The 23896-nt window shown below is 34.3% G+C and overlaps 1 protein-coding gene across 1 annotated transcript in view; it reads left to right on the forward strand.

Annotated features, from left to right (window-relative positions):
* The window catches only part of LanB2 (Laminin B2), a 42824-nt gene extending 20362 nt beyond the window's left edge, over nucleotides 1–22462 (forward strand). Inside the window, exons 9-29 of the mRNA XM_053767696.2 lie at nucleotides 239–464; nucleotides 841–1055; nucleotides 1178–1392; nucleotides 1498–1861; nucleotides 2148–2333; nucleotides 2665–2862; nucleotides 3084–3253; nucleotides 3361–3485; nucleotides 3932–4087; nucleotides 4250–4370; nucleotides 4854–5038; nucleotides 5295–5412; nucleotides 5555–5796; nucleotides 6364–6568; nucleotides 6994–7231; nucleotides 8174–8376; nucleotides 8761–8842; nucleotides 9813–9901; nucleotides 10442–10571; nucleotides 21391–21484; nucleotides 22019–22462. Coding sequence (XP_053623671.1) covers nucleotides 239–464; nucleotides 841–1055; nucleotides 1178–1392; nucleotides 1498–1861; nucleotides 2148–2333; nucleotides 2665–2862; nucleotides 3084–3253; nucleotides 3361–3485; nucleotides 3932–4087; nucleotides 4250–4370; nucleotides 4854–5038; nucleotides 5295–5412; nucleotides 5555–5796; nucleotides 6364–6568; nucleotides 6994–7231; nucleotides 8174–8376; nucleotides 8761–8842; nucleotides 9813–9901; nucleotides 10442–10571; nucleotides 21391–21484; nucleotides 22019–22169 — 3713 coding nt within the window. The 3' untranslated portion in view covers nucleotides 22170–22462. The remainder of the gene's footprint in view (nucleotides 1–238; nucleotides 465–840; nucleotides 1056–1177; nucleotides 1393–1497; nucleotides 1862–2147; nucleotides 2334–2664; nucleotides 2863–3083; nucleotides 3254–3360; nucleotides 3486–3931; nucleotides 4088–4249; nucleotides 4371–4853; nucleotides 5039–5294; nucleotides 5413–5554; nucleotides 5797–6363; nucleotides 6569–6993; nucleotides 7232–8173; nucleotides 8377–8760; nucleotides 8843–9812; nucleotides 9902–10441; nucleotides 10572–21390; nucleotides 21485–22018) is intronic.
* The last annotated feature ends 1434 nt before the right edge of the window (nucleotides 22463–23896 follow it).

The raw sequence follows: 23896 nt of genomic DNA on the forward strand, positions 1-23896 counted from the left end.
AGACTCAAAATTTTTAACTAGGTACGTTGAATAGAGTCTACATAAACGAAAATGTGTATATAATGCTATAATGCTCGACTTGGCGGTGGCAGTGCCGTGCCCCCAGATATCCCCAGACGTCCCCCCATGTATGCCAAAGTCTAGAAATAATTTACACATCCAAACAAGCGCTTGAAATAAATCTTCCAAGCACTTGGCAACTTAAATCACTACTTATTTTCACATCTGCCAATTCTAGGCTCTCGAAGTCTGCAGTGTAATGCTGAAGGGCGTTGCCCGTGCAAGCCTGGAGTGACAGGCGACAAGTGCGACGTATGCGCAGCCAACCATTACGACTTCACCATCCAGGGATGCAAGCCATGCGATTGTTACGAACCAGGTTCATACGGCAACTCGCCTCAGTGCCATCCGGACACGGGTGTTTGTGTCTGCAAACAGAACGTGGAGGGCAAGCGTTGTAGAGAGTAAGTTATCGACTACATGACATGTATTTGTCTGGGTAACCATAATCATACAAGTCACTCTAACACCCATTTAGTGACGACCTTTTGCATACATAATGTAGAGAGAATAATATCCTTATCAACAAACATTATAAACCCCAGTTCCGCATTCAAATTATATTTACACCGGTTAGTTTCTGACTACAAAGTGCTATCTACGAGTATCATACTTCATTAGGTCTCCCTGAAAACCAGCGTCATGGACTTGTGTCATGACACTACGTCAGGAGAGATCTCTCTGTTTTTGACTTTAATTGGATTGACTGCCAATAACACATATTTGAAATACTACAAAATTAGTTGGTACAAAGTGATTCAACAATGCTTAAAATTTCAGATGCAAGCCGGGTTTCTTCAACTTGGACTTGGACAACGAGTTCGGATGCACGCCATGCTTCTGTTTCGGCCATTCATCAGAATGCAGCTCGGCTCCGAAGTACCAGGCCCACGAGATCAGCGCGCACTACATCAGGGACGCCGAGAAGTGGACTGCGGAAGATGAAAACTCCAATTCTGCTGAGCTGAAATTCAATGCTAACACGCAAAATATTGGTAAAGAATGTTTTGAACTTATGATCAGTAATTGAGTTGCAAAACTCGCAATTTTTGCAATATTTCCTTCCGGATTCATTGAAAAACAGTTTTCATGACGGATTGATCTAATTCTTCAACAGCCGTTCAAGCACGTGGCCCCGAAGTGGTGTATTTCGTGGCTTCTAACAACTTCCTTGGCGACCAACGACCTTCGTATAATCACGATCTCAAGTTCACTTTGCGGCTTGGCGAGGCAAGAGGCTATCCATCTTCGCAAGACGTCATCCTTGAAGGAGCTCGCACGTCTGTCTCCCTCAACATTTACGGCCAAAACAACCCTGAACCTTCAGATCAGGTAAGCAGCTTCCCAGATCAATGTTTTGCTCGGCGACTGAAGCAATGCGATTGTTTTTATTTTCATCCTGTGTACAGTTTATTTGGAACGTGAATTTTGTTTCAGGCTCAAGAATATACCTTCAGACTTCATGAAGATCCTAAATATGGGTGGACGCCTACATTGTCAAATTTCGAATTCATGTCGATACTTCAAAACCTAACTGCTATCAAAGTTAGAGGGACGTACAATAAGGGAGGTTTAGGGTATTTGATGAATTTCAAATTAGAGACCGCCAAAGTTGGGAGGGAGAGGGGATCGGCGCCGGCTAACTGGGTGGAGAAGTGTACTTGCCCAAGCGCGTATGTGGGTGACTACTGTGAAGAGTGCGCCCCTGGCTACAAGCATGAGCCCGCGAATGGAGGACCTTATTCTACATGCATACCTTGTGACTGTAATGGTCACGCCCACATTTGTGATACAGCTACTGGTAAGTTGTGAAACTTCTCGAAAATGACTTAAATAAGTGGCCCAAAAGTATAACAAAAAAATAGTTTAACTAATAATGTGCGATAACGATAATGTACAGTGAACATTTAGATTACTCTGCTCCAGTCTTTATTTTAGAAAATGAGTTTTCTCATTTTCAAAATTTTCTCATTTCCTAATATTTTTTAAATAAACTTTTAGATGGTTCTTTTAACAAAACTATCTAGTAAATTAAATGCTTTTTTCATGGCATCGGTACCTTCAACACTCTTTGGTGTATCGTTCAGGTTTCTGTATCTGCAAGCACAACACAACCGGCAGTAATTGTGAGCTCTGCGCCAAGGGTTTCTACGGGAACGCCATCACGGGGACTCCCGACGACTGCAAACCTTGCCCGTGCCCTGAAGATAGCGGGTGTATCCAGTTGATGGACAACAGCATTGTGTGTACCGACTGCCCTGTAGGATATGCTGGTAAGATTACAATCTTAGGGTAATTTTAAAAAATATTAAGGACCTTTCTTTCTCTCATCCTTATGTGTATCCGGTTAAATTCCTGACTATAGAGCATGAAAAGTGTGGTCTAAACAATAAACATGAAAATTTCAAAGATTCGGCTGTTTTATTTTTAATTTCTAGACATGTCTAAAAAAAATAAAGAATAACTTGTCGTAAACGGTTAAAATAGGGATTTACTTACTCGAGAAACTGCATAGATAAAAAAAATATTCTTGATGAATTTGAATAATTCTAGTCAAATTCAACGACTTCTAAACAGGTCTAAACAAGTTTATTGATGTATCAGGGCCGCGATGTGAGGTCTGCGCTGACGGTCACTTCGGTGACCCTACGGGCCAGTTTGGGCCCCCCTCGAAGTGCACAGAGTGCCAATGCAACGCTAACGTGGACCCAAACGCTGTCGGCAACTGCAACAGAACTACTGGGGAGTGTCTCAAGTGCATCTATAATACTGCCGGCGATCACTGCGACAAGTGCTTGAGTGGTAATTTATTTTTCTACTATTATATCTACAATATTATTTTTACTAAGGGCGAAGATACACATGCAAGAAAAACGGACAGTTAGCTGGCCTTCTTTTTGAATGTGTGTCGAGTACACATACCGGTAGTTGGCGTACAAGAGTGCAAGCTATTGGCATGAATATTTCCTTGTTTTTTGTCTAGCTTTAAACAAAGCGTGATTCACTTGGTTTGTGCTTAATAGGTTTCTTTGGAGATGCCTTGGACCCCAAGAAGAAGGGCGACTGCAAGCCGTGCCAGTGCCTCGAAGCTGGTACCCTGGAGAGCCCTGATGGAGCCCCTCAGTGTGACGGCCTGACGGGGTATTGCTCGTGCAGACCTCACGTCGTTGGGAGAAACTGTGATAAGTGTGAAGTAAGATCTTTGAACAGAAACATTAGACTTGAAGAATTAATTGTTTTCGTTTCTTTATTTCCACTCAACTCACTCACCCTTTGTTTTTATATTTTCTAATTTCTTAGGACGGATATTACAATATCTTCTCCGGGGAAGGCTGTAAGCCTTGTGAATGCAACTTGGAAGGGTCGTTTAACTCCACTTGTCATCCTCTTACCGGCCAGTGCTACTGCAAGCCCGGAATTGACGGGTAAGTAAATAAAAAATTAAAACATATAAATATAAAAATCTTTATTACTACATTTATGGGTATTTTACAAGTAATCTTTAAAGTAAACAATAACAAGGGAATAATGCTTGAATTATATAGGATCTAGAGAAATTTTGTGGGAGCTGTAGCTTGAACTTGATGAAAAACCTGTACTTCTATATCCTTATATTCTTAATGATATCGTTTTTATTTTTCGCCAATTTGCTGCAGCCCGGTTTTGTTCCACCGTTGCGACGTGACGTGTCGTGACTGTTGTGCTCCGTTGTTTTCCACAAGTTTTGATTTAAGTTCATACAATATCTGCGTTGTCAAAACAGCAGAGGACGATGATGCAACCATGCCGTGGATATGCTAAGATTTACATAGCTAATAGATTTTTTATTTTAATATTTATAACCTTAATATCACATTACTTCTGATCACAGGATCCACTGTGACCGTTGCAAACAATACCACTATGGCTTCTCTCCCGATGGTTGCCATAATTGTGATTGTGACGACTGGGGCTCCAACACCTACCAGTGTGACATGTCCGGACAGTGCTCCTGCCAGAAGAATGTGGAGGGACGTCGTTGTGACAGGCAAGTTACTCCCATGTTCAAACTCAATACAGGCAAACACAAAGAAAACAGATAATTTAGCAGCTGTCGAAACAGCTCAACAATAATTACGTAGTACAAATTTTAATGTGAATTCTTAGTTAAGTTTTCTATTGTTATAAAATAATGTGCTTTTCGCATCAGATGTATGGAAAACAAGCGGCGTCGAGGTGATGGTTTTGGGTGTGAAGACTGCCCTGCTTGCTATAACCTTGTGTTGGATGCTGTCAACCAGCACAGAAAAGAGCTCAAGGAATTAGATGATGTAAGTAATGATGGTGGTACTCCTGAAATAAATTATGCCATGAATCATCAGTCGAAGAGCAAAAAGAGATAGAAGATAATTTCCTCTTTTTCGATGATGCACATGCTTGTTTGCATCGTAAAAGAATGAGGGAATTAAAATCATAACCTCTAAAATATTACAGTTATAACTTGTCAGTATGATCATCTAAAACCCCTTCCACACGACTCGATTTTACGCCCAGTTTGATTAGATTAACAATCAAATTGGGTCGTGTGGACGGAAATATGAAGTTCAAGGTCAATTGGATGGTCGGTATCGCTCGATTTGGAATTGCTCAGTCAAATACTGAAATTGGCGATTAAGTTGTGCACGTGTGGACGGACGATCAGATTGTACCCAATTCAATCGGTAATCAAATTGGGTAATTAGACTATATCCCTTCCACACGAAGGAGTTTTAACAAACAAAATAGAAATAGGTAGTAACATGTCATCTCCACAGATTCTTTCGAAGATCTCCAAAGCTCCAACTGTGGTGGAGAATGCCGATTTCGACAACGAACTGGCTCGAGTACGCGCTGAAATCGAGGCTCTGTCTAGGGATGCGCAGTCTGAAGCTGGAACCGGTTCTGGAGAAAGTCTCACTGACACCCTCTCTGAACTGGCCAATAGGCTCTCTGATGTTAAGTAAGTACCTATCCTCATCTGAAAATCATGCTCAATTTTAGAAAATAAATTAGTAGTTGCTGCTGCATTCATTTAGGAAAAAAAAACATTTTTACTATTCCACTCGAAGAATCCACATTTTTCTGGTTCAGATCAAATATTAGAAAAAAATATTTATAACTTGATCATCGACATATTTTTTTATTCTCAACTCTTCGTCTATAATTCACTGATTTGTAAATGGTAAACCAAAAATTATGGTGATTTTTTTCTTTAGAAACATGCTCCGAAAGATTGAAGACGAGAGTTACGATGGTAAAGAAGCGGTAGCAGAGAGCAGGGCCAGTCTTTCTAAAGCTGAAGACACAATCGAAGCAGCTGGTAAAGAGATCAATGTAAGTAAACCTAACCATCAAACGAGCTGATTGGTCGCCGACGACGACATTTTGTGTTATTTCATTTTCATTAGAAGATTTCAAGTCTAGAATAATAACTATATAGATCAACTTTAAAAATAAATAAGTTAATCCTCCACAGAGCGCTTTGGAGTACTTGGATGGGGAAGGAGCAGCCGCATTCAACAAGGCTCGAGATCGATCCGACCAGTTTGGTAAACAGTCGGGTGAGATGTCGGATCTCGCTAAGGAATCTCGTCGCTTGGCAGAGAAAATCGAAGCGGAGGCTAGAAATATCAGAGACATAGCTGTAAGCGCCTTCAATAACTCTATAGCTGCCAATAAGAACGCCAAAGACGGCATCAATAAGCAAGCTAATATTAGGTAAGCGGTTTTTATTTATCTTTTCAATAAAAATGATGTCTATTTGTGTTTTATTATACCTAGCCCCATTTTGTTTAAAAATTGTTTCGCTTTTGGATGTACACGTGGTTGGGATCCGGAATCTCCCACTACCAACGTTTCAAAACGTTCTTTCCCAAAATGTTTCTACTCTAAAATATCCTCGTTATGAAAGTAAATATCGCATCAACTTTGGTAAAGAGGTTTTATAAAAATAGCATAAAATGAACCAAAACTTGTGGACTTGGACTTTTTTAAACGGTTAGAATCAGGATTTTTTATCGGGAAAGGATTATTTTGAATATTAGTGACATTTCGGGAAAAATAAATCCGTATTTTCTTCACGTACTTACAATAAATTCAATAAACGTCAATATAATAGCTCTTTCAGTAATACCTACAAGCAGTGAAATCACGATGGATGGAATGGCAATTAACATTATCTACCAAACTTTAGATTATACAAAAATATTGAATTCATTGTTTGTAACCATAGATAAAAGAAATATTATGTTTGTAACGATCTAAATATACAATTCTTTCCACAAGCAACGAGATCCAGATTCTTACTACGGAACTGAACGCGGCTTCTGGCAAGCTGAACAGTATGGTCGAGCTGGCTGACCAGGCTCTCGCCAGGGCTAAAGACGTGTACGATGAGGCTTTAGGACTATATGCCCAAGTCAACACAACTATGCTGCCAGATATCAACATTGACAAGTTGAAGCAGGAAGCTACTGCTATGAATAAAACGGTAGGTTGTTTTTTTTATTTATTGAACCTTACCTGATCTATAAACCTTTGCGTAAAAACGTAATATCTGGAACAGTTGGTGTACATAATAAAAAGTGAATTCTTGAACTATTTTGATGGGAACTATTTAATATTCTTCCTATCGGAGGAACGAGAATCACTCTAAAAAGCTTGCCGGTTTCAATATGAGGAGCCAAGCTTTATGGTTCGAAATTTCACCCCTGTTTGTATGGGAACCTAGATTTTCACTTGAAATCCTAACAGATTTGTCGGTTCTACTGGACAGTAGTAGTTTATCATAGGAAAGTAAAACAAGTGTGAACAACCCTTGCTTGCTACACACATCACTCTTTCCATTCTCGCAACAAAAACCAAAAACGGAATCAAAGGAAACTTCAACTCACATTTCACGATTCATCAAAACAGATCGAGGATAAATCTGCAGACTTGGACCGCTTGATGTCGAACAATAAAGAGGTACTCAATAACCTCCAAGATGCGGTGCAACGCGGCAGGGAACTGATGGACCTCGGCCACGATAGACAGGACGAACTCAACGATTTGTTGGCTAAGCTCGACGAGCTTCACGCTCAGGCCAAAAACGACGTCGAGCTAACTAATGCCACGTTGAAAGAAGCCAACGAAATCTACAAAACTCTGAAAGGTATGTTTGTGAACTGTTCTCTCTTTCATTTGAGCGTTTTATTTCCTCAGCCATGGAGCCGAAGATCCCATTTTCCTATTTTTTTCATCAATTTCCGAAGATTTTCTGCGTGATGATTTTTCTACGCGAAGATGCGTCAAAGATGATCGTGAAGGATTAATACTTATCATAGACTATAGGTGCAGGTACATATAATTCTTGACGACATCAAGCCAGTATTTCTTAGATTTGCCGAAGAGTTTTTGTTGTGTTCGATGAATTTGATTTTATTCGTCTTTTTCTGACTTTGAGGGCTAATGCAATTGAATTCGAAGTTAGAGCAGACAAGCAAAGCAAAATATAAATCTGTGCTAAAATTCCAGTCTTTTTTTTAATATCAGCAATGTCAGGACCTCACGTGTCCAGGTAGCGCCAACTAGTGAGTAAACACGAAACACGATAGTTAGCGCCCTCTAGTGGAGTTTCGGGTCATTTGCACGTAGTTGACAATCACAAGGAAGCAATGGGTTCAATCATTCGTGTATATTCTGGAGAATTCGGGATTTGTTAGTGCAACTGATTTCCGATAGATGGCAGTCATGGCTCACCCTTTTCTTGTTCTCTGAGTGTTCTTGAATACAATTGCATATATGATAAAAGTAAAGAAAGTATCTTAAAATTTTAAAACAGCTGTGGTTTTATTACCGGCTGACTGCCTGACGCCTACCCTCTTTGGAAAAGTTGTTGTAGTCACTGAGCTGTTGTTATTTACTTGTGCATTTTATTTTGTTTTTAACTTGTAATTTAAATCTATGACTGCAATAAAAAGTATAACATTTTTTTATTTTACATTACTGCGTTGGGCAGTTAGTTGCGGCGTTGGCGTAGCGTAGCGCGCGGCTACTATTTTATCGCGGGAATCACACGTCGTTTAGCAGTATGAAGTATTCATCTAATTTTCAGAATTCACTGATCAAGTGGAGCAGTCCCGCCAGAAAGCAGCCCAGGCCGTGCAAGACGTGCCTTCAATCCAGGAGAAGTTGACTGTCGCTGAAGAGAGCATCAACTTCGTCACTGAAGAGCTGTACACGGCTGGGGAAAAGGCGAAGGAAGCTAGGGACTTGGCTCAAGAGGCGCGAAAGGAATATGCCGATAAGGCTTCCGAGGTAAATTATAAGAGTGTTTAATTATCATGTACGCTCCACACTCTCGTCGAACTTTGGCAGATGCTGCTCCACACTGTCATCGAACAGTTTGACAAATTTCAGCGGATTCTGTATACATTGCTGATTTTTCATATATTAAAGCACTCATACTAACTACGCAATGCACATGCTTCTGTCCGATTTTGGCAATAGTGTGGAGCCAACATTAAAAATATAACCACCACTTGAGAAAGGAACATGACAACATGGTTACGTGTGAAATGGAATTATTTCTTTCTTTTATTCAGAATCAGAGACGATTGACACCGTGTACTGATTGATTGATTTTACTTCTTTAAGGAAGATTTCTAAGATTTGTATTAATAATAAAGTGTACATTCACAGGCGGCACATGAAATTAAAAAGAAAGCATCTTTAGCTCGAGTGGACGCCGTTAGGTTGAGAGACGAAGCTGATAAACTGTCTAGTAAGTACTTCAGTTCTTTTATACTATTAATCGTTACTAGGTATATACTAGGTACCTACCTTCACCTCATAGATTAACCAAAGATTTCCTACTAGTGTTATAAATGCAAAAGTTTGTAAAGATGTGTCTTGTCTATGTATGTTCTTTGTTACTCTTTCACGCAAAATTTACTGGACCGATTATTATATAATTTGGTACACGGGTAGAATATAACCTAGGAAAACTTATATGGTACTTTTATCATGAAATTCACACAGGAGCGAAGCTCCGGGGAGCTGCTAGTAAAATATAAAGTTGAATGGTTCAAGGAAAATCTGAATAGACTGATTTTGTGCTCCGTAGGTAAGCATTGTGATCCGTAATGCTCGGATTTCGAATAAATCGTTAGAGTCGTTTTAGAAGACATTATCCTTATAGTATAAGATATGATAGGTAGTAAAATAGTTTAATAATTAGCAGCAGTAGAATAGTAAATTGATAGTGAAATAAAAAATACTTATAAATCGTTGAACCAAAGACGAATTCTTATATTTATTATATATATAGGCTGCAATCACGATGACACCTCAAAATATAATTAGGATATCGATATTTTTTCCACAATTGCCGTACTGTCGATATTTACAAAGTTTCAAGTTAAAAGTGATCCAAGCACGATAGATGTCCTGTTGTTTCCATAGATCAATTTTATATTTCTTTCTATTTAGTCCAAATTGACTAAACTGTGGGCTCATAAATCCATGTAATCAACCGTCACCAGATAACACGGTCGTAACAGAAAACTTCACTTCCTAACAACACTTCCTAATAAAAACCTTCATCTTTTGTGGTATAATTTGTCAAGAATATATTTCATTCTCTCTCTGTCTTAACTTACCAGATTTTAGCTCTCTAACCACAATAGTATCTTCTGATTTGTCTCATCAGCTACGGAAGAGTTTAATATATATTGATGATTTATTTCTTTCAGCCCGTGTTCAAGGCACGGAACAACAGTTAAAGAAGTTGGAACAAGATGCTGCAGAGAACATGAAACTCACTCATGATGCCAAAACTAAAGTAAATAATGTTTATTTATATAATGCGGCGTGTAGTTTCTGCCCTATTATAGAACCACTGCATTTTTTCCCGGAGATATCATACAATGTAGTATTCAATATTTGACATCACATAAGAAACAAGTGCTTTCCCAAAGAGGACTAACGTTAGATAGGCGGTCGATCTAATGTATACAGCTGCCTCTTGAAAGGACCCTGTGTTTCGAAGCTGGCTTTTGTTTAGATTAGAGAGACTTATATGTTATCAATAATCGTGATTTATTTTCGAACTCAACATCGCTATATCTGAGGGCTTGTTTGCAATTCACGTTCCACTGTCGCGATTGCTAGCAGTGATACGCAGACAACCAATCATATAGCGTGTTATTGTGACACGACGACGAACATTATTGCAATGTGTTTGGTTAGCTGGATCTCACTTCACGAAAACATTCAAATATGTAAATTAAAATCTTGTGAAATGTCTCGATGGGAAAATTTCAAACCAAAAACTTGTAACGAGTATATTGACAATCAAGGATTGCTTGCTTGTTCACAATAGGTTGGCCAGGCAAATACCGATGCCAGGGAAGCCGAGAAACAGGTCTCCAAAGGACTGGAAGACCTGAAGGTCATTATGGATGAACTAACTAATCTTCCCACATTGGACGATGATTCTTTGGATAAATTGAGTAAGTATTTAGTCTAAGAAATAAAATCTAGAGAAAAAAAAAGGGTTTTCATTCAGCCGAAGTGGCGCGATGTGGCCGGAAAATAACAAATTCAAATTAAAAAAAAATATTCAGAAATTAGACCTTCGCAGGCACTTTTTCACGTCAATTTCTATATTAAATAGTTATTTATCACAAGCTACAAAGTACTAACAATGGCTTTAGTATTATAATTACACGCTACTAACAGATAAATTGATGTATATTTGTGTCCATAGACTACACAAATATTGACATATAGTAATATGTCTGTATCCATCATGGATTTAGTAAGTACTTTACGGAGTACTTACTAATTCCATAGAACAAGACAAATACATATGCGACCATTCATCGCGCCGCTTTATCTCAATGAAGACAACCAGCCTTAAAAGTTCGTGATTCTGAACTGTCTACAATTCCACTATCGATAGTTGACCTCTAGAAATAATATGATTATTGGATAATTTTCATTGGACTAATATTGCTTTTTCGATTATTAAAAAGCGCGTAATCGGTCCTTTTTAAAACTATTCATAGTCATATCGAATTGAATAGGTTATCGATAAACTAATGAAAGCGTCATATATCGATATTTTTCTGTAGTTAGTGATTGGCAGAGGGCTCAAAATTTGGGAGTATGTATTAATAACCTAGGAGCCGGTGACACAGAATCCATTAAAAAAAAAATACGTCAGTTTTGAAATATTAACTAGTACTTATAATAAAGATAATCTTACTACTTATAATAATGACAATTATTTCATGTCATCGTCTCTTGGGCTGTTAATGAGTGTGGTCATATGTGTTTTTTGTATTTTTATGTAATGGTATTTTACAATAGGGCCTTTATGTCAAATTAGACACTTTTTATGTCAAAAACAAAAACTAGTAAAGAGTTTCGTTTTTCTTATTATTTATTTTTACGTTTCATGTGCAAATTTGTCCGAATATTAAGTTTTAATTTGTTCTTGAGAACTAAAAATACATAAATCATACGATTAATAATATTAAAGTGACAATTAATTGTCGTGTTTCATTGTGTGAATGTGTTACATTTTATTTGTAACCAAGCAACTACCCTATAACTTTTTAGTTTAACGACGCGTTACAATTTAAAAAAGAAAATAACAAAACAATACTTATGGCCAGACAGGAGAAAACAATCTGTTTCGAAATATATCTTGTAAAAAAATAGTGGGATATGCGTAGAACAAAATAATAAATCAGAGTATACATAAGTATTTTTATTGAAATGTACATATATTCGTAAATATACTTAATTATAACATACATATCATTACTAACACACTCACGTGCTTAGTCTCCACTATATTTTGCCAAGATATATATTAATATCCTCAATATGAAAATGATTTTGACAGATAAAATTTACTTTTAAAATGGAACATTTCAATAATTTTAACTAAGTACTTAAGTAAAAATATTTTGTTCGTAAATTCATTTTTGTTTTTAATATTGAAGAAGTTTTCTACAAACCAAGGGCTTCATTATATCCTTATCAGTAAGAATTAATATTTCGGTGTTCCTTAAGAGTTACATATTATATTTGTCAAAATTAAAAAAAGCAATGCTATTAATTATTAAACTCTATCGATTTCACTAAGCAAAAATAATAGTACAAAAAAACTTACAGAATTATAAAATGGAATATTGAATTGTATTATGGTCTTTATAATTATATTATATGGTCGTAGCGACCGTAAAATTCATGGCGAATCAAAAAGGCTGCCATGAAACATACAACACGTAGCACGTTATTGCGTCCATAAGTTCTCTCTATTATTTACACGATGATATGGACGTTCACAATGCTATGTGTGCTATTTGTTTGTATGTTTCGTGGCAGGTCTTCAGAAACATACAAGCAATAACAGACGAGAAAGAGAAAGTTTAATTTGACGAATAGAAGCTGTTAAAAATCTTATACGCAATTAGTACCGGCACTACCTACATAGTAATTTTTTGCTTAGTGAAATATGATAAGTATGATTCGTATTTTTTGCGATACCTACGAGGAACCAAGAATTAGTAATTTATGTCACGTTAAAATTGAACGTGAGCGTGATTTAACTTTGTATTCGTAGGTGCGTTTGAAATTCAAAATTGTTGAGCGAATCTTGTTTCATCGTATCATCATCAATTCGCTCGACTGTTTTGTAGAAAAAGCAAAAAATATATAATTTTTAACTTTAGTGCATAAATCATCTACGTAGTGGTCTTAGAATAGATACTTTTTATTAGAAATTTTTCGCTTTAGCTTGCTTCCTTAAAGCCTCCTCCGTTAAAGCTTAAAACTTATAATAATTCTTAGATTAGACGCGTTCTAGGACTACTGCGAAAATGGTTTTATTTAAATAGCTTCTTTCAAAATCAAATCAATGATCTTATCAAACTAAAAATTTTATTGGAATTTTGAATTAATTGTAATACATAAACAGAAATTGAGAGACGCAGTGTACTTTGGCAAAATACATAGGACATAAAGTCGACAACGCGAATGTGACACCACTAGTGTTGTAAGCGTGTCTGAAGGCTGCGGTTGACCACATGCCTTTCCCAATTTATCTGTGATCCTCGATTTGGTATTTCCACATATTGCGTAAACAAAAAGAACTGGTTTAAAAGAAGCTATGAAGAGAATTATAATATTTTACTAACCTTTTAGTTTCGTTCATCCCAGTAAATAACTTTACTAATTTTATTTATTAATTTTCTAGCGTACACGCCGTATCATAAGCCTGATTTGGCTATTATTATTCGTATTATATGTTTAAGTAATTTTATAGCTTTTGTTATAATGTTCCATTGTGTCCGATACGGATTGATATAATTCTAAAATTTCTCACGAAATCTGCGAAATAAACTACTTAATTAATAATAGTTAAGGCACAGAGCGTGACTATGCTCAGTATATTCATATTCATGTTATAATAATCATATAATAATTTGTCTTAAAATAATAGTTTTAGACACAATGGTACACGTGATATAAATATTTATTTGATCGCATTTTCGTTTATGATTAATATTTTATTGCTTTATAATCATATTTATACTTATAATAATGAAAGTCACTTTTTTTTTAACATTATACATATATTTATTTATTATGAGACGTGTGATTAATATTTGTCAGAATTATTTATGTGATTTTGCAAAATATCTAACTAATAACTTGTAAATAATATAATTCTAGTAATATCATTAAACCAACTTAACAGTGCATACTACAAATTCAAAAAATGCGTTTAAGTATGAAACTCGATTCGAGTATTTTAACGTACGCGCTTTAACAGCACTAGGTATAATATAATTATAACCATACATTTTATGGAAAGAGGAGTTATGGTGAACGTCTTAAAACGAGATAGGCTTATGTCATCACCATCATAATGAAACATACAAAACATGACATTCACTATGTAATATTATTTTGGCTCTAAAATGTTTCTTTAATAAATTGTTTAAGATGTCGGTCATACAAAAAAGTAAAATGAAAATAAATATAATAATAATTTTAAAATGTTTGGAAGAATTTATAAGAATTTATGAATAATAATAATAATAATAATCATCCATAAATAACGAAATTTGATTAATTTTCATAAAATAAGGGTTTTGAAAACATATTGTGGTCCAGGAAAATCTTAACTTGTAAAATTTTTGGAGAGTTTGGACTTGTATAGAATTAAAATGAATAGATATAGGAGTTAAATTAATAGGTGTTACTTTAATGAGTAAGAATGTACATAAATTTTACACCCACTATGAAAAGACTGTCCAAATTATTTTAGTTCATAATTGTAGTAAAACCACGTGTATTATAATCAAGACGTGTGATTTTTAACATTAAATTAGGTACGTAGTTTTAATAAATTTTATAACTTGTAAGAACTTTTGGAACTGTATATTTCTCAAAAAAAAAATTTTTTTGGTAGATATATCATAGTAACGTACGAGCTAAGTAAACTTCTTGTTGAAGTTAATTATTAAATGGTGGCTAATTGAGTATAATACTCGATACTCGTAGAGTAAAAAACACGGAATTATTAGGTTGGTAGCAATTCTATAATTACATTAAGTAAATTATTTGATTACCTATACGATATTTGGAATTGTCCTATTAACCCACACCTTCTCACACAGCGGGCTAGAAAACATATATTTATTTGCAAAATTTAGAATTATACGTAGACCGTTAGTTACATCTATATCCGGAATGAAAAAAACTATTAAATGTTATCACATTTAATAGTTTTTTTTTTTACTATAAATGGACACGTGGCTAGTGTAACACTAGAAAATCGTAAATCTATTAATTCGGAGCGTACACGACTATTTGTTTGTCAGAAGTCTTAACAGAAATTTAGAAGAACAGAATCCTCTTCGAACACGACAATGCAAGCTGTCACGTTTCGGGTGAAACGGTGGAATTAACGGCTTGCTCCGCCATACAGTTTTGATTTGGCACCGGCGAATATTTTGAAAAGCAATAATATCTTATTGCTTTTCAAAATATTCGCCGTGATGATCGATGCACTTTTGCCACAGACTTTTGCATTCGGTGAAATCAATTTTGATAGCACTTTTTATAATCGGTAGGCTGTATCTCCAAAACATGATTTTCCAATGCCTAGGACGGCTTTTTGGATTGGAAATCGATGGTCTTCTATTTTATTCTTCACAGTTGAAAATAAAAAGGAGTATTTCGGTGCCAAATCAAAACTGTATGGCGGAGCAAGCCGTTAATTCCACCGTTTCACCCGAAACGTGACAGCTTGCATTGTCGTGTTCGAAGAGGACTCTGTTCTTCTAAATTTCTGTTCAATACTTCTGACAAACAAATGGTCGTGTACACTCCGAATTAATAGATTTACGATTTTCTAGTGTTACACTAGCCACGTGTCTATTTATAGTAAAAAAAAATAGTCTAAAAAGTTTGGGTTCACCCAAACTGTTGATTGTTGCTTAGTTTCGGAGTTATAAGCATAAATCCAGGATCCATCCACCTGTGTAGATATTATAAACAGCTTTTGATTATATTTTTTGGGTTCCGTACATCAAAAGGAAAAACGGATCTCTTATAGGATAACTTCGTTGACCGTCTGTCGCAGATTTTACACAGGAAAATAAAAATCTATATAGTACTTCCCGTGGACATAGAATAATGAAATTAGGTTCAAAGTTAAATACTATAATGTTAATAACTATATAATAAAAGAGAAGCGCAGCGGTGGTGATGTTGTGTAATGGTTAAGACGCCGCCTGTGAACCGAAAGGTCCCAGGTTCGAACCCTACTCGTGCCATATGTGTTTGTATACCAATCTAAATCATGTGTAGTAATTTTTCTTCCGGTGAAGGAAACCTACGACCACCACTTGCTTCCGGTGAAGGAAAACACGGCGAGGTCACCTGCACTCTGGTTGATTGTCAAATTGTGTGTGAAATGGAGAAGGCAATGGCAAATCACTCCATTAATAGTGCCAAGAAAGTCGTTATGTGTGTTTATTTTCAAGCAATGACCACAACTCTCAGCCACGAGGAATACGACTATGAAAAAAAAAGCGGATAGAGAAAACGAATCTTTAAAAGATGTGTATTTTCCATTACAAACTTACAAAGTCTATTACAAACCTACGTATTATACTTTAGACCAATAATGGATTTTTGATATTTATTTTAATAATTTCTATACTTATTACTGCGTTCTTCTAACATGTCAAAAGTTCTAAAATCCCATTTGAAATGTTGCCATTTGCGGTTGGCCTTCGCTGGAGCCGCGGTTAAGAGCGTGGATTAACCTATTTATATATATAAATAAATAAATAATAAATTATATTTATTTATTTAATTAGAAAAAGATCATTTTCCATCATGACCCGACCGAGGATCGAACCCGGGACCTCTTGGTTCAGTGGCAAGAACTTTACCACTGCGGCACCGAGGTCGTCACGTATCGATCCTGACGTAGATTATTTTCTTTAATATTTTTTGTCACGAAACATCACTTAATTATTTTAAAAATTTGGACGCATGCTGCTACTGTATACAGTAGCAGAAGAGCAGCGTGTGTCTACAAAATTCTATAATATTATATTCATATCCGAATATGAGACAGTGTTGTGCCGTAATATAAAAAAAAAATTACGTTAAAATTTAATTGATTCCAAGTCAACATTTGCAGGTCGATCACTATGTCAAATTTCATTATTTTAGGTCCGCGGGAAGTACTTACCATATGTACTTAGTCGTAAAATTTGCGGCTTCAAATGGTCGTTTTTTTTTTTTCTAACGATCAAATGACATATTTTCGGATTTTTTCCTTTATATGTTATTGTTAATTCTAATTGCTTGACAAATTTCATGATTCTAAGTTAAAAGGAAGTACCCTATAGGTTTTTAGTTTCCTGCGAAATTTTTAACATAAATGTATTATTATTAATGCATTGGCTTACAAGTTTGATTTATTCACAGCCATAAGTTACCATCGACGCGGATATTTCTTGTAAATTTCAGCTTGAATGTGTACGCATTCCTGAGAAAAGGGCCCTTGACATACGGACATGTTGTCCACCTGTCCGTCTATCCGTCCGTCCGTCCATCTGTCCGTTTGGCTGTCTGTCTGTAGGTAGTTCTGCTCCTAAAGCATGAGTTGTCTCCAAGAAACGTGGATAATAATAAAGATAAACATTTTTTCATAATTATCATTATCATTAGAACACAATTCTAATACAATTTAAAAAATATAGTTGACACTTCTATTTTATTTATTTGTGTGATGTGATTTGTGATTTGATGTGTGATGCGATGTGCGATGTGACGTGCAATATGATGTGTGATGCGTGATGTGTGGTATGATGTGTGATTTAGTTTTAATTTTCGATAGTGTAATACACTACCTACTATAGTTTGTTAATAAAAGGTTTAGATACAGGACATTTTATGAAATGGGACATTTTGGGAAGTTAATGAGACGTCGAACCCTAAATTCATCATTACTTATGATCATTACATATTATATAACAATTACCATTTAATGTCGCAAATTTCACGACTACATAGGAAAACCTAATGTACTCGAATGGTGCGTGGACCTAGAATAATGAAATTTGACGAAATGATAGACCTAAAATATATGTATAAGAGGAATAAATCCGAAAGTTAGCAACTTAAAGCTTACTCATATTCGCGTGTTATCGGTTTCATTCTGAGCTATGACGCCTATAAGCCCAGAGTTAGTGTAAAAAAGTAATTAAATTTGGAAGAGTTGGGTAGTAATTTAAAATTATGTAATAAATAAATAAATATATTAGGACAAATCACACAGATTGAGCCAGCCCCAAAGTAAGTTCGAGACTTGTGTTATGGGATACTAACTCAACGATACTATATTTTATAACAAATACATATATAAATAAACATCCAAGACCCGGGACAATCAGAAAAAGATCATTTTCCATTATGACCCGACCGGGGATCGAACCCGGGACCTCTCGGTCCAGTGGCAAGAACTTTACCACTGCGCCACCGAGGTCGTCATAATTTGAATTTCGTCGTAATTTAAAGCTTGTTTAAAAAATTACCATTTAACATTTTCGAAACAAAAATTCTTCAATCCTATTGGAAATTTCGTCAAATGCAGTAAGCTCTCGCTGGCCCAGCGGTTAAGGGTGTGGAATTGGGATTAAGTTTGATGAAGGAGTTCCCAGACTAACAGAGTTAACGGTTCGGAGTTGGCCGAAAAAAAAAATTGTTTTGTAAAGGAACATCTCTTACACATTTTATAACTTTGTACGGAACCTCCTGGTGTGCGAGTCTAACTTGCTCTTGACCGTTTTATTCAATACGTAAGGTGGTTCAAGAGAAAGGTTTATATGTACTCGTATATAACATGAATGATATTGCACCCGTGCGTGCATATGGAGAAGGACATAGGGTATCTTTCATCCGGGAAAAAGCTATTGTTCCCGTGGGATTTGCGAAAAACCTGTATTCTATTGTAGGTGGCGCTAAATGCTAATGAAATAAACTTCGCAATTAAAGCGCTAGATGGCGCTGTGTGTATTTTAAATACGCTATGGTTATTTTATTACAACTATTCCAATCCCATTTAAAATTAAATTATAAATTGATAAATGTAATATTTTATTTTAAACTATAAAGAAAGAAAGGAAATAAATGTCCTTTTGGGTTAATGATAAATCAGGTATAAAATGAATAAGGTAACGGCAAATCAACCCATTAATATTGCCCAGGAAATCGTTACGCGTGTTTCATATAATGGCCACGGAGCTCAGCCATGAGGAATAATAAAAAAAATATAAGAATACCATTTTAAGAGACCCTCCCGATTGCAATGCCATCACTTCTATGCGAGAAGGTGTGTAATTTAGTTTTATGTGCAGGTTGATATTAAAATGTCATTATTTTATACTGAACTTTAAGTCAATTATAATGGACAAAAAAAAATTTAAATTAAAAATAAGTTTTACCAAATTATTCAAAACAGGGAGCTAAATATATCTTTAAATGTAAATTGTACCTTGTTTAAATTAATTCTAGTGTTTTTCTGACTGATATTTAAAAATGTCACCTAGTTTAGTTATTTCTAAGAAATTGGGTATTTCTATTTAAGGTACTTGACTTTTCAAAAGCCGTACAATAAAAAAGACAGTTTGAAAAACTATAAAAAAAAACGTGTTATTTTTGTTGTCTATGAAGACTTTACATTTTTGTGATATTAAGTTTATTCTAAATTAATACATTGTCAGTAGTTCGATAAAAAAATAAAAAATAAAAAAAAGAAAAGAACAAAAAAAATTAATAAATGTAATAATTGTAAGAATCTTTGGTAATTTTAACTTTAAAAATAGATGTGTAACATATGAAAATGAATTGAATAATAAGGGCAATGCTAGGTTAGACTTAAAAATAATGAGTTATTTGTCACGTGTACATATAAGACCCTGTTCATTTAAAAGATGCCGCGTCTTCATGATTAAAATTAAACTGTAAATAAATGTCTAGATTATTTTGTAATTAAATTAAATTTAAATTAGATTAGATTTAAATTAAATTAAATTTCGGTTAATTTGTCAAACAAACACACGCGTAGTAAGTATTTAGCATTCCGAAACTTGCTTTTCAAAATCTACAACACATTTGCAGGACCTAATTAATGTTTCTGTTTCTTTTTTTTTTCAATTTAAAGCATTTATTGCAATCCTTTTCAGTAGTTCCATTGGATAATTTTACATACAATACGGCACAACATTATTTATTATTAGTATCGTAATAATAAATACAATAATAAATACAACATATAAATAGATAATAGATTTTTGTTTTTGTATATAATTTTTGGAAGGCATTCGGATAGCCTTAAACTTTGCCACGACAAGACTAAGTAAATAATAAGTTTTGTATTGTGTATAAAATAGTTTATATTATGTATAGTATATGTGGCAAAGTCTGAAGTTAAGTAGTAAGTAAATAAATATAATACATACATTGATTAATAATGATATAAATGTATATAAACATCCCCCTATATAAAATCATTTTCAATATTAACCTGACAAAAAATCGATGCGGAGAAGCCGGATTAAAAGTTTTGTGTTTGAACAAAAATTATATATCAAAATGTAAGTAAAACTTAGTAAAGTTCAAAAACACTTTTACGAAGTTTTATTTTGGAAAAGGAAAACTTATTTTTTAACGTCTGAATTTCAACAAGTTTTTTTAATATTACCTATTCCTTTGCGTAGCAATTTTAGTATCATTATTTAATTAAACAAAAGTGGACCAAATTTTTGAAAAAAAAAAAATATGCTTGACGTTTCATTTTCTGGAGGTATCAAAAGTCAGAGTCAAAATCCGCGACTTCATCCATTTAGTCGTAACATTAGAATTAAAATGTAGGTTAGAAAAATATATTTTTCTAAAAACAATAATTATAGTGATTAGATATACAATATGTGAATATTAAAAGACACGGTAAAGCGTAGAATTTCTAAATAGCATCAAACAAGGGATTAGACTATAAATTTAGATATTATAATATTATTTTATTATTTTTTATTTATACTAGTTTACTTTTTCAAATCATACTAGTTTTAGTTTACTTTTATACTTTGAGTATTATTACAAAATAGTTTAAATTTATTTTTTATTTGTATTTTTTGCAGGCACTTTTATATCTTTATGTAATTTATTTGGTAGATAGTATATATATGTATATATATGTATATATATGTAAATATATATTATATTTCGGTTGCATGCTGCTTTTTAATTATATTTTCAAGCACCACAGTAGCTCGCGAGATTTACGATAACATGTAAGTTAACAATAATATTAAGCCGCTTCTTACTTAATTTCTTAGATTAATTTTCTTTAATAGCTTTTTAAGACGGTTAGATTGATAACTTAGTTTAATAATTTTCAAAAATCAGACTAGGTATTTTGTGATATAATATTGTTAAAAAATCAAAATATTTCTCTACACACACAATGAGCACAAACTCCGGGTTCGATCCCCGGACACAAAATATTCATGAATTCAATTTGTAAATTGAATAATGCATGCCGAATTACATATAATTCTTGATAATTTGAAAAGTAAAATGAAATACATTAATTGATTTTTAAAAATGTGGCTTTGTGTTTTTGTAGGAATTATAATTTTCTTTTGTTACTTGCTGTGAGGCGAATGTTTGTGTGGATGTAATATATATTTGTCGAATATTTCATTTATATATTACACCGTTTTTCAGAGGATAGCTTAGATAAGGCCGAAGCTGCTCTTATGGCCGAAGACCTTGAGGGGAAAATCAAGTCACTCACAGAAGCTAAGAATAACCATCAAAGGTAAATATATCTACTAAATATAGGTAAATATATCTACTAAATATAGGTAAATATATCTACTAAATATAGGTAAATATATCTACTAAATATAGGTAAATATATCTACTAAATACAGGTAAATATATCTACTATCTCATTCGTCACTGAGTTAAACGAAGCGCGGTGGTCCATAGGTTAAATCCTGACGGTCGTCCTGAAAGGTTCAACATTCAAAATCGACTGATGCTATACCAATATGGTAGTTTTATCATCAGGACTAGTCTAAACCATTTTTATAGGACTACCATCGCTTAATTATGACAGACCAGACAATGCAGTCAGTTTTGTAAACTATTATTGTTGTCAATGTTTATACAGTTCACAATTCCTCGACAGTTTATAATCACTTTTTAGATTAGGAAACAATATCGTCTCACTACATATGGATTTTAAATAATATTAAAGTTAAACACTTGTTTAATATTATCCGACTAGAAATAAAAGCTATTGACTATAAACTAGACAAAATCATTGAAACACCTGACATGATTCCAGATGGATGAAACAATACCAAGACGAGCATGACCATTTGCGTCTTGAGGTTGATAATGTGAAGGATATTCTGGAACAACTTCCGAATGGATGTTTCAAGAGGATCGAATTGGAACCAACCGAGGGACCCAGCCGGCCAGCAGCCCTTAGATAGAATATACGACATATAGATACATAAATACATATATTTAATAGCACATTGTACACCGAGAAAAGAAAGCATCTTCTAACAAGGGTATATTATCTTAGAGCCGGAGACGCATGTCGAGGGCCGCGAATACCCGAGTCGTGAATCTTACTTTCTTTCGGGTGATACATAGTGCATTGTACGACGCCTGCATGCGGATATTAAGAAAATAATAATAAAATTCAATTTGTCCCACGTCCATCATATATTCGCATTTCCAGTTTTTTTTTTTCGTAGAATAAAATTTTCTGCCAGTCTGCTTTGTGAGTTCTTATTTTGAAGAAAAAAAAAAACAAAAAACGCTCATCGCTGTCATTAAGTGTTAATATAACACGAAATAATTATGTTTGGACATGTTTAAATGAAGTTTGTATTCAGCGAGGGTCACCTTTATTTTGCAGGTGTCGTATATAAATTATATTGTAGTGTTCGAATGCTGATATTCGAAAGGCATTCACCGCTGCCTGCCCTGGGAGCGTCGATGAATGTCAGTCGAGATAGCGACCGACTTCGGTTGTTAGTCGTAGACACGATAATTATAGATCATAGAGAACAGTTTTGCGTGGCCATAAATTATCAAAGAATATGTTATGGACCGATTACTAATTACGATACCATTAATAATTCCCGTGCACTTTGAATTATCTTTTTTTTTTGAGCGTCCTAATAATCCAGGTCCATAACATATTGTGCTATTAAATGATCACGATATCAATGTAGTCATTACGTAGACTTTAAAAACGTTAGATACTGTCATATATTTCGTTTCGCTCACACAAGAAAGAGAAAGCAAATGAACACATGAGAAGAAACGGGTTTGGCGGTCTTAAGTCTTTTTTATCTTTGCATCACTAAAATGTAAAGTAAAAAATAATAATAAAAAAGAAAAAAAATATAATGAAAGCGAAAAATTCCACGCGAAGCCATTGTCTATATACTATATAATTCCAGTCTGTAACGAACAAACTGAATCGATTGCCTATCGATTCTCGTCGATATTTCCCATGCTGCCCAGTTATACCTAACGATTAAATACTCGATGTTGCATGAATCGATATTTTTATTCCTTGCACTTTCACAATTAATATTGTTTATTTGCGATTTACGTAAGTAATTATTTGTTTATTCTTGACGTATTTATATTTAATAACGATAACATTTATAATATTTTGCATCGTAATAGTTTTATTTATACTATTATTTCATAAATAATGAACCATATAAGAAAAAGTTATATTTCATAATCTTAAAAATATCGATCATGGCCTCATCTTTGATGTTTTGATTATTTAAACCAGCATTTTTTCCCTTAATTTACGTAATGGACAAGTTACCTAAGTATTTGGATGAATCATTAAATGTACCTACTTGTTTTTGTCATCATTAACTTACAAATAAAAAAAAAACAATATTCATCTTTATTTTATGGATTTCTTGGATAAGTTACGGAATTAGAATCTTGACATTATGACGCCATGTTTATATTTTATACTAGATGTTGCCCAAGGCCTCGCTCCCGTGGGAATTTTGAGATAAAATATAGCCTATAGCAATCTTGGATAATGTACCTTACTAATGGTGAAAGAATTTTTGAAATCTATCCGGTAGTTTCGTCTCGGTCTCTTCATAATAATAGTATAGTATAGATAATTTTCCAAAAACTTTATTTTTATAGCGATATATGGTAAAGAGTT

The sequence above is a fragment of the Plodia interpunctella genome, chromosome Z, assembly GCF_027563975.2.
Source record: "Plodia interpunctella isolate USDA-ARS_2022_Savannah chromosome Z, ilPloInte3.2, whole genome shotgun sequence".
NCBI lineage: Eukaryota > Metazoa > Arthropoda > Insecta > Lepidoptera > Pyralidae > Plodia > Plodia interpunctella.